The 11,891-nt window shown below is 39.3% G+C and overlaps 2 protein-coding genes across 2 annotated transcripts; both read right to left on the bottom strand.

The window, feature by feature from the left end:
* Window positions 1–1,975: 1,975 nt before the first annotated feature.
* On the bottom strand, window positions 1,976–7,191 carry LOC113328844. The gene is made up of 4 exons (XM_026575844.1): window positions 6,061–7,191; window positions 4,450–5,793; window positions 2,206–2,346; window positions 1,976–2,119 (listed from the first exon to the last, which is right to left on the bottom strand). Exons 1-4 carry the CDS (start codon window positions 7,189–7,191, stop codon window positions 1,976–1,978), a joined length of 2,760 nt encoding a protein of 919 aa, XP_026431629.1.
* A 3,007-nt stretch (window positions 7,192–10,198) lies between these two features.
* On the bottom strand, window positions 10,199–11,728 carry LOC113328843. The gene has a single exon (XM_026575843.1). It carries the CDS (start codon window positions 11,726–11,728, stop codon window positions 10,199–10,201), a length of 1,530 nt encoding a protein of 509 aa, XP_026431628.1.
* Between the last annotated feature and the right edge of the window lie 163 nt (window positions 11,729–11,891).

Here is an 11,891-nt window from a genome sequence, read left to right as displayed (position 1 = left end):
ACGAAATTTTCTCCTGCTAGCCTCTTTTTTTATTCTCAAACAAACAAAATCCTAGTATTTTAATACATTTCTTTTTAACTCTTCAACTAGCGATCATTGTGAAAATCCAAGCGAAACGGAATCATCAGTAACTTCTTCTTCTTCTTTTTTTCTATTCCGAAGTAATTATGAATTATGGTTCCTTTGATGGTTTTATTGATTATTTATTTTCGCTAAAAGCTAATTATAATAAGATTATTGAATTACCAGGTGAAGATGTAGAGTTAGGTGTTCAATATATAAAAGATAGTATTGCTCCTGATCCTTGTTTATATTACAGACCAATTATAGGGATAATAACACATCCTGGTGATGGTGCTCCAGGAAGATTAAATAAGGCATGCGATAGAGCATACAGATTTCTCAAACCCAACGGGGAAGAACTAGAACGGTCATGAAATATCAAGTACCTAAAGCGGTATCATACTTAGACCTAGTGCATAAAAGGCTAGACTACGGGAACAGGACATAAATCCCAACTTGTAAAAGGTCATGAAACCTTATCTACATGTATCAAGGGTAAATAAATCCTCTTTTGAGATTAATAAAATATCCTTTTTGCTTATTTCAATATTTTATCACCTTGTGTTTTTTTTTTATTTTTTTATTCTAATTATTTATGTTGTGTGCTTTGTTTTAATGCTTTTTTTTTCTTCTTCGTTCATTTTTGCACATTGCATATAGATTCATAATGACACGTAACTATTGTGTCAAAAGCCCATCAAGATTGTGGCATGGTGCTAGCCACACCTTCCATTCTACACAGAATGATGCGGGAAATACCCAAGCAGTCTGAGACGGACATTCAGACCTAGGGAAATGCCATCTAACCACATAAAGTAAGATGAAGCGGGGGATACCTAAGCTACCGGAAACTATACAAACATTGGGGAATGCCATCACGACCTCAAATCGGATGATGTCCTGACATACATGAGGTATCCAGAACTGAGGAACTCGCTTTTGGATAACGTAAGAATCCACCAGCCGATATATCATCCTACAAAATTTCGTCATAAAAAGTGACTCAAATATCTGATCACATAACCAATGGGCAAGTGTAACCTAAGTGGAACACTATTGAAAATAAACAGCCCAAGAAGGCACATGACAAAGGCGAGAAGGAAGATTCAATTTACTCTAAACTTAACATTGTAAGAGATAACCTGTCCAGATAAGGAACTGATCACTCCTCAGCCTTGTCACCCATGGTTGAATTAGAAGAATAAACGAAAAGAATCCTCAGAGCCATAACCACAGTGACTAATATACGATGAAGTCATTGATAAATATTTCATTCCAAGTTAATGGAAAAACCAAGACGAAACAATAATTGTTCAAACAACATATCTTAACCACAGCCTCATACGTGACTTGTTCAAAAATTAGTTAACAAAATAATGCCTCAAAGCAGCAGAGGACTTAGTTAACAATACAACTAAACAAAAGAACATTTAAACATTGCCTCGGAAGGAGCACGAGGACTTAACCAGCAGTAACATTTTTAAATATCGTCTCGGAATAAGAACGAGGTCTTATCAAACAACACACCACTAAACGTTGTCTCGGAAAGAGCACGATGACTTACTTGGATGACCCACCATTAAACACTGCCTCGGAAAAAGCACGAGGACTTACCAACAAACCAAGGATAAGACTCCAAAAATAACCATTCAAACATGCAGGAGAAAGACAAAGGCTACTACCATAGCCATCCACAGAACTTAAGCTTGCTCACCACCAAGGGCATTCTGCTCAGGGTTTTCTTCACTGTAACCATCGGTTGGATCATCCCTAGGAGCATTCTGCTCAACAACGGGCTCAACAGGAATAACAACATTCGGCGTAACAGCAACAGCAACCCTTCGACGCCCACGAAGAAGAACAATCTTGCAAGAATTAGTCATCTTCACAACATATTCATCATGAAGGTCACTCATCTTTTCCCTCCATAAAACACGTTCAGATCTAGCTCTACTTCGAATTGAGCTTCCATGCCATTCAGCTCATCATCCAATCTTTGCTTTTCTCCCATGACATCGTTCAGTTTCTTCTGTAACTGCATTGTGATTATGAGCCTCTGCAAGGTAACATCACAGTAATCATAAGCAAAAATATTCTAAGGAATAAAATAAGACTTATTAGAAGTTGCTAACAACAACCTACATGATCAGCTAGAACGAAATTCAAGGTATGTTCCAATTGAGCCTTCTCATTATCTAAGGCACTAATCTGCGCCTCAAAAGGCGTAATGGCACCATCGCCGGCAGGACATGATAGCAAGTGCCTGTCGCGCTCCTTCTCAAGCTTGATATAATTTCTTTTAAGTCGATGAAGCTCATCCCTATCGTCTTATGCCTTTGCTAACATAGGCACATGATCAGACTGCCACTCAATGAGTTATCCTTCTGAGATCGGAGCAACTTAATCTCCTCCACACGAGCAAAAAAGTTTTGAACTCTGCAAATGGAAGAGAAAAGCAACGGTATGATTCTCTAACCTAGGAAGATTTTATACGAAGTAAAAAACCTTTGGACAATCAACCGGTGCCTCTAGTCCAGCAGGTAAAAGCACATCAAAGGCGGAAACGTGGCGAGAATTTCAGGACGTGGGGAAGGAGCAAAAACGGTCACATATTTTCTTCCCATCATACTTTTGGTAAGAAGAAAAGAAAATAAGCAAATTGTGAGGGTAAAATGGTTGATCGCCATGTGTAAGCATCTCTGGAGGTGATCTCATGATAAAATAATGAGGAGGAAGCACCGAATCAGGCCTAGAAAGGTGATTGCATCTGAATCGAGATATCTGCAACACAGCTACATGCATGACGCGTGTAAGGAGTGGTCAAGTCACACAGACGGTCAAGTCTAAAAAGAAAGCAATGCATTTAATGAAGGATCAGAAGAGGTGCGATATAGCTGTGGACAAAAGTACATCGTGTCAGAAGCTCGGACGGAGGATGATTAACAATACAATATGAAGAGGGTGCAGCACGATACCCTCCATGGAGGAGCAACATGATGATTGAACAAGGCAAGACAACTCGAAGGGAGAGTCGAACTATATACTTCGAAGGAGAATAATGGAGGACTCGTACGAGTATTGATAGGATGTACGAAAGCGTCACCAGCTCTGCGATATCGGGTCACATCTTTACGAGTCCAGTCTATATATAAATACCAGTCCATGTAAAAGGAAATGGGCATGTAATGTTAGATGGTCTTTTTACAGAGAATTCTGGAGAGAGATTTAGAGAAGGAAAGAGTGAAAAGTCTAAGTGATATTTGTAATTCATCTAAGGGTAAGACCCTCAATAATGAAAAGATATAGTTTCTTCTCCGTAGTGTAGGTCTACAAGACTGAACTACGATACTTGTGTTCATCTTTACTTTCATGTTTTCTACATCTTTTTTATCTTTGGATATTGAATTTTAGTTGTTTAATATCGTTAGATTTACTTGAGTGTGGTCATTAAAAAGGATGCAACTATATTGTTCACTATACCACCATACACAGTGATCAAACTATAGAGAACATCTAAAACATGGTGTACACGATGGTTTTAACGAATAATAGTATCGTTAATAAATAATACAGTACATTTAAACCCTCGATCAACTATTCACTTTCCGCTGCATACTGCGTCGCTAATAAATACTCCCTCCGTTCCAGTTTAGATGATGTTTTAGGAGTTGTCACGCAGATTAAGAAATGAAAAGAGATATAATTTTTTTCTAGTTATATCTTTGAGAAAAGTCTTCAAAAATTAATTATTGTTAATGTATCTAAAAATAAATTTGTGGTTCCAAGACAAAATGTTACGGTATTGTTGGTAGTTTTGTGGAAAAAATATGAAAACTATCAAGTAATGTGGAAAAAAAAATAACCCTAAACACTCATCTAAAGTGGAACGGAGGGAGTAAATAATTTTAACGAGAGATCAAGAGAGATCACAATAAAGGTTGCATGCCATCAAATAAAAGTTGGTCGGCATAGTTCCGACGGAGTACACATTAGAACCCTTTGATTCTTCGAACAAAAGGTTCATATTTCATCTTCCTCAAATGGTCCTTTCTCTGGATAGTCGCCAACCTAGAAGGCCAACAAAGTTTACTATATATCGGACTTTTAACTCAACAGCAGGGTCTAGGGAACCATCAAAAGTCATCGCCCCCTCATCAAAAATTGATAGAAACTCTTGTGTTTGGGCAAGTATTTATGGCTGCACTTGCTCCCAGTTGATTTTTTTTTATTTTTTTTTAAATTTTGACAAGGCCCGCTGGGTTAAGGAAACCCAAACCAAAAAACAAGCAGAAAATAGAAACTATCTTTTCCTGCACCTATGATATATGTGTTGAGCCTTATCCGCTGCCAAGATTTCTCTAAAATCTGGAGAGAACTCTCCACCACCCAAGTATCACTGAGATACTTCCCTGCAAGATGGTCAGCTGCTCTATTGGTTTCTCTGTAACAGTGAGTAACTTTCCATGAAACAAACTTCCTTCTCAGATGCTTTATCCTTCTCCCAATTTGTAAGACATTCCAAGGCGGTTCTGATGTAGGATTGGTGAGCAGATTATACACAACCATGGAATCTGAAGCAATGTGTATTTTAAGCTTATCAAACTTGAGAGCCATTTTTAACCCTAACTCAACACCCTGAATCTCATGAGCCAAGACTGAAATAGGGGGACTACTTCCACTAGCAGCACTTATAACCTCTGCAGTATGATCTCTAAGTATAGCACCAAAACTTCCAGCATCATCAGACATTGAACCATCAGTATTTGTCATTGTTTCATCAGTGGCAGGAGCAAGCCAAGTACACTCAATAGTATCTGGTTGGAAAAATAAACAATCAATTCTCCATCTGCTCATAAACCATCTCACATTAGAGTTATCCTCTTCTTTACAGTTGATTGCAGACACTTTAAATCTCACATCTTGAACAATAAGCAGACTAACTTGATCTTGAGAGTTGAAAGAGGATCTAAAAATTATATTATTTCTTTCTCTCCAAATGTGGTAGATGAAAGCATTTAGTACTAGCCTATTAATGACAGCCACACTATCATGGCCTTTGAAGTTTTGAAGACACCAATATATTTCCTCCTCCCAAGTGTTAGGAAGCACTCTAACATAGACTAATTTCAAAAGAATCCCATTCCAAATACCAGAAGAAAACATGCAGTCATGAAACAGATGGTCTTCAGTTTCCATAGCTTCTCCACACAAAATACATGAAGCATCTGAGATAGTTCCCCAACCTAACAATTTGCTTCTAGTTTTTAACCTTCTATGAAAAGCAAGCCAAGAGATGAAAGAGTGTCTAGGTATATGCTTTTTGAACCAAACAAGATAATTCCAAGGAGGGGAAGGCAGATGATCAGACAAAGCAATATAAGTATGTTTCATTGAGAACTGACCTGTGATGCTAGGTTTCCAAAAGATTTGATCCCTTTCAGGAACATTAAAATATGCAGTACTGATTTGCTGAACCATTTCTTGGACATTGTCTTCCATATAAGAGGGAAAATTCCAATCATCTTCAGAAATGAACTCTGCCACCAAAGTGTTATCAGAGGCACCAATAGTTTCAAGAATATTTGAGTCAACCCAATCCACTAGTCTCCCCTTGGGATGCCAATTATCATATAAGAAATTGCTAGAATTGTCGTCTCCTAAGAGAGTGCCAATATGTTGTTTTGCTAATTCTCTGTGCTCTAATATTCTTCTCCAGCACCAAGAACAATCCTAGGGAATAGGCATAGTCCAGAAATCATGGTTTTTGATAAGATTTCTTTTCACCCAGGAAGTCCAAATAGTCTCCTTACCAGAAATGAGGTCCCAAATGTGTTTGAGGTTAGCAACAACATTTGTATACTCCAAGCTTTTAACACCAATACCTCCTTCCTCATAAGAATGACAAACATAATCCCAAGTGATTGGGTTGTAACTCTTTTTCATGTCAGCTCCAGACCATAAGAATCTCTTGAATTTGGTATTCAGTTATTTAATTACTCTTTCTGGAAGTATGAAACAAGAAAACCAGAAGTAAAGCATACCACTTAGAACAAATTTAATCAATAAAGCCCTCCTTGGATAATCTAGGTATTTTGGCTTCCAAGAATTTAATCTGTCATCTACTTTCTCTAGCAAAGGAAGGCAGTCTCTATAAGATAATCTAGTTGATAATAAAAGAATTCCTAAATATATGACAGGTAACTCCCCCACAGAGCAATCTAGAATAGTAATAATTTGTTGTAGAGTAACATCTTCAATTTCATAATGAAATAAAGAGGTTTTTTGGTTATTCATTTCAAGCCCAGTACACACACTAAATTCATTAAAAGCAACTTTGATACTATAAGCAGCTGAAGTGGTACCTTTAAAGAAGAGCATTACATCATCTGCAAAGCACATATGAGTAAGCCTTGTAAGATTACATCTTGGGTGAAAACCAAAATTCTGCAGCTGCACCTGTCTGAGCAGAGTAACATTCAGCATCTCCATAGCTAAGACAAACAAATAAGGAGAGATTGGACACCCTTGTCTGAGTCCTCTTGTAGCTCCAAAGAAACCATAAGGTGAACCATTCACAAGCACAGAAAATTTAGCTGAAGTTATACAAAGAGAAATCCAATTAATGAACACATCTGGAAACCCCAATTGTTTTAGAACATGAAAAATAACACTCCACTTGACTATGTCATAAGCTTTCCTTAAGTCAATTTTTAGAGCACATCTTGGAGACCCATTTAATTTGTGAAAATTCCTGACCAACTCATGAGCTAACATAATGTTAACTTGAATACTTCTGCCAGGAATAAAGGCAGATTGATTGTGACTGATAAGACCCCATAATATCCTCTTCATTCTAAGAGAGATAATTTTAGTAATACACTTGTAGAGGACATTACAGCAAGATATGGGCCTAAAATCTGAGACAGTTGGAGGATTCTTATTCTTAGCAATTAAGGTGATAAAAGTGTTATTTACTTCCTTTAACAACTTAGATTTGGTGAAGAAATTTTGAATACAAGCTACCATGTCATCACCCACAATGGACCAACTATATTTGAAGAAATGGCTTGGGAATCCATCTGGACCTGGAGCCTTCCTAGAGACAATAGAATTTAAAGCTATAACCATTTTGGCGCAGCGTATCAATGGTAACTCAGCTCAATCTAGAAATTTAGGTTAAAATCTCCAGAGACCTGACTTCTTGAATCGAAGAATTGAATCAGATTCGATGCAAGGCTCTCGAATTGATGACAGAATCAAATCAATGCAAGGCTTTAGAGAAAAACTCTAGTTTATTATCTCTTAAAAACTGAATGATAAAAACTATCTTACAATCCCTTATTTATAATAACCTAACTTTCCTAAAAATCGAGCTTCTAAAAAAGGAAATCATAAAAGAAAAGGAAATCTAAAAAAAAGGCCAAAATTAGGAAAGGTATCAAGATGCTGCATCAGGTCCCGCCGGGTAGAAGGATTCGACCACGAATCTGGAACTGGGTCTGGTGGAACAAAACGTGATAAATAACGAACATTGAAGACATCCGAAGTGTTGATGTTTGCTGGAAGTTGTAGGCGATAAGCATTGTCATTAATTCGTTCCACGACTGTGAGAGGACCTATTTTTTTGCCTTGAGTTTATTATAAGCATGAGCCGGCATTCGATCTTTAGTGAGAAATACCCAAACTTGATCACCTACTTCGAAGAGAACACGACGGCGACGAGAATCAGACGCAGCTTTGTACTTTGAGGAGGATGATTCGAGATTGGTAATAACCTGCGTATGAACCTTATGAATGTTGTCTACAAAATCATCAGCTACACCATGAAGACGTGTACGGTCTGGAAGAGTAGATAAATCCAAAGGACCACGAGGGAGAAGACCATAAACGACCTGAAATGGACTGAACCCTGAACTTCTATTTAGTGAATGATTATGAGCAAACTCTGCTTGAGGAAGTTTTGAATCCCAAGTTTTAATAGAATCACCCACAAGGCAGCGAAGCAAATTCCCCAAAGATCTATTGGTCACTTCTGTTTGACCGTCCGTTTGAGGATGATAAGCGGAGCTCATGTCAAGGCTGGTTCCTAGTAATTTCCATAAAGACCTCCAAAAATGACCTAAGAACCGAGAATCCCGATCAGAAACGATGGAAGTTGGCAATCCATGGAGTCTGTAAACCTCTCGAAAAAAGTGTTGCGACTTGGACTGCATCTGATGTCTTTTTACATGGAATGAAGTGTACCATCTTGGAGAAACGATCAACAATGACAAAGATTGAATCGAAACCCTTTTGTGTACGAGGAAGACCCATCACAAAGTCCATACTGATGTCCGTCCATGGTTGTGTTGGAATAGGGAGAGGAAGGTAGAGACCGGCATTCGTGGCATGACCTTTTGATGTCTGACACACTGTGCGTTCGACAAAACGCTCAACATCACGTCTCAATGCAGGCCAAAAATAAGACTGAGAAAGTAAATGCAACGTCCGGTCGCGACCAATGTGACCTTCATTATGTGTTTCAGCAACAAGTTTAAGACGGAGGCTGCAGTCTGGAATGCAAAGACGACTGTCTCGAAAAAGAAAGCCATCATGCATAGTGAAATCTCGAGAAAGACCATTCTGAACGTCAAGAAGAACTCGACCAAAGAAGTCATCAGACTCATACAAATCAGCAAAGGTGGAAAATCCCGGAACTGAGACATGAAGAACACTCAGCAAAGAATGGCGACGACTCAGGGCATCAGCAACTCGATTGGAAACACCTGACGTGTGTTTGATAACAAACGTAAATTGTTGCAAGTAAGATATCCATGATGCATGACGAGCTGAGACTTTATCTTGACTGTTCAGGTGTTTTAAAGCATCATGATCTGTGTAGAGAACAAATTCTTTATGGAAAAGATAATGTCTCCAGTGTTTGATTGCTTGAACCACTGCATAAAATTCCACATCGTAAGTACTATAACGTAGACGAGCTCCAGCCAGTTTTTCACTGAAGAAGGCGATAGGCCTGTTGCGTTGGCTCAAGACAGCACCAATGCCCAACTTAGAAGCATCACTATGAAGCTCAAAAACTTGAGTAAAATCTGGAAGAGCTAGTATAGGTGCTGATAACAATTTGTTTTAATGATCTCAAAAGCTGTAGTTGCTTCGGTAGTCCAAGTGAAGACACTATCATGACGAATACAATCAGTGATAGGTGCCATCAAACTGCTAAATTGCGGCACAAATCTTCGATAAAAAGATGCTAGACCATGAAAACTTCGAGTTTCAGATAAAGTAGTAGGAGTAGGCCAAGATTTGATTGCTTCTACTTGCCTGGGTCGACGGCTAGCCCTTCTGAGACGATGTATCCAAGGAAGTGAACCTCAGGAGAGCCGAACTCACACTTCTTTAGTGTGGCAAATAGTTGATCTCGACGGAGAACAAGAAGTACTTCTCTCAAGTGTGCAAGATGTTCTGTGAAGGACTTACTAAATATGAGAATATCATCAAAATAAACGACTACAAACTTACCTATGAAGGGCCGAAGAGATTGATTCATAACGCGCATGAAAGTGCTTGGTGCATTGGACAAGCCAAAGGGCATGACAAGCCATTCAAAAAGTCCTTCTCGAGTTTTAAAAGCCGTCTTCCATTCATCTCCTGGACGGATTCGTATCTGATGATAACCACTTCGAAGATCCAGTTTAGAGAAAATCGTTGCAGCTCCAATTTGATCTAATAGATCGTCGAGACGGGGAATGGGAAATCTATAGCGTACTGTAATTTTATTTATAGCACGGCTATCGACACACATCCTCCAAGATCCATCCTTCTTTGGTATAAGCAAAGCTGGGACTGCACACGGACTCAGCTTTCACGTAAATATCCTTCAACACAAGATCCTCAACTGACGTCTAAGTTCTTCATGCTCACTCGGACTCATACGATAATGAGCTCGATTAGGAAGAACAGCATCTGGAATTAGATCAATATGGTGTTGATCTCTGAGGGAGGAAGGCCGGGTGGTAACTCATTGGAAAAACATCCTGAAACCTCCAATAGTCTTTGAAAATGTTCTGGAGGTGATGGAAAGACTCTGACAACCGAATTGATCAATATTAGAACATATCTTCTTCGAAGTGTTTGTTCAAAAGCCTTTTGCTGCAAGAAGGACTGGAGCTGATGGTGTATGTTGTTTCTCGGGCAAAGAAGGATGTAGAGTGAAATTGTGATTATTGTAACGAAAACTGTAGGTATTACGATAGCCATCGTGTTGTACTCGAAGATCAAATAACCAAGGGAGTCCTAAGAGTAGATGGCAAGCATCCATTGGAGCAATATCACAATGAATCTGATCCTTATATGAATCACCCACCGAGAAAGAAATTAATGCTCGTCGAGTTATGAGTACATCGGTTTTCCGATCTAACCATGCCAACTTGTAGGGGTTAGGATGTAGTTCTGTTGATAATTGAAGTTTGTTTAAAACTTCCTCAGCAATGACGTTTTCGCTACTTCCAGAATCAATTATGAAGTTGCACACCTTGCCTCCAATAGTACACTTTGAATGAAAAAGATTATGTCGTTGAGGGTTAATATCTGTTCCACGCGGAGCTAAACACACACGTCTTAACATTAATGCTGGTCCACTATCAGCTGTAAGAACCTCCACTTCATCTTGTGGATCCGTAGTTTCTTCATCGTAAGTTACTTCAACGTCATTACCAGCAGTGTCAAGGAGGAGGCCTCTTCTGTTTCTAGTGGGGCAGTTAGACTGTCGATGACCTATATCTCCACAAGAAAAGCAACGAATTGAGTTTGGTCGAGTTTGTCGCTGGTCAAGAGCAGGAACAATGGAAGAATCTGTTTTGACAGGTGCAGCATCGTCTGGTACTGTCTGAGGTGTATTTGGACGCAAAGAACGAATACTAGACCAAGAGGAGAATGATGATTTTGTTTGTGCTTCAATGGTCAAAGCTTGTTGATGTGCTTCGGAAAGTGTCAGAGGGTTGAAAAGATTGATGGTGTGTTGAATCTGTTGCCGTAACCCTGCTGTAAATCGTGCTACCAACTGACGCTCAGAATCTTGTACATCTACACGATGAAGAAGTAAAAAAAATTCGGTAGAGTAATCAGCTACAGAGCGGGTGCCTTGGCGGATGGTATGGAGACGTTGAAACATAAGCTGATCATAATTGTAAGGCAAGAATGTTTTCTTAAGTTTCGACGAAAGCTTATCCCAGGACATGATCTTTGGTTTTCCGAGACGTGCACGAGTTGTCTTCAATTGTGCCCACCATGCAGCTGCTCTTCCACGAAAACGCATTGTTAAAACAGGAACACATCGATCCGTTGGAGCTCGTTTGAACTCTAGAATTTCTTCTACCGTGACTATCCAATCGAGCAGTTCTTCAGCTGAAGAATTTCCATGAAACTCTGGTATCTCGGTTTTGAAACCCGATTCCCAATGAATAAGCGCTGCTGCATTTTGAACGGTATCTGGTGCTAGGGTACGATTGTTGTGTAGAGTAGCAAAGGGGTTAACGTCGTCTGCAAACGGGTTTTCTTCGTCATCAACTTCATCCCTGTTACTGTTAGCGTGTTCAACATGTTCGCGCACTGCGGGTGTTGGTTGCTGAACAAGAAGGGCTTGGAGCGCGGTTGTGATGGAAGCCATCTGGGCTTGTAGCTCAGCAATAGCGTCACGAGTGATTTATGCTTCAGTACGTACTGGTGCTCGACGAGGTCTTGGCATTGTAGTAACAGAACGTTGCCTGTATCTGATACCAACCTGGCGCAGCGTATCAATGGTAACTCAGCTCAATCTAGAAACTTAGGTT

The sequence above is a fragment of the Papaver somniferum genome, unplaced genomic scaffold (assembly GCF_003573695.1).
Source record: "Papaver somniferum cultivar HN1 unplaced genomic scaffold, ASM357369v1 unplaced-scaffold_114, whole genome shotgun sequence".
In the NCBI taxonomy this organism is placed as follows: domain Eukaryota; kingdom Viridiplantae; phylum Streptophyta; class Magnoliopsida; order Ranunculales; family Papaveraceae; genus Papaver; species Papaver somniferum.
Note: the sequence above shows the minus strand (reverse complement) of the source record. Positions and strands in the feature narration are given on the sequence as shown.

Coding starts and splice junctions, on each gene's coding strand:
- LOC113328844 (XM_026575844.1), bottom strand. CDS start 7,191: ATGGTTATAGCTTTAAATTCTATTGTCTCTAGGAAGGCTCCAGGTCCA. Junction 5,794..6,060: donor GTTTCATACTTCCAGAAAGA/GTAATTAAATAA, acceptor CCTATTCCCTAG/GATTGTTCTTGGTGCTGGAG. Junction 2,347..4,449: donor AGTATCTCAGTGATACTTGG/GTGGTGGAGAGT, acceptor AATTATATCAAG/CTTGAGAAGGAGCGCGACAG.
- LOC113328843 (XM_026575843.1), bottom strand. CDS start 11,728: ATGGCTTCCATCACAACCGCGCTCCAAGCCCTTCTTGTTCAGCAACCA.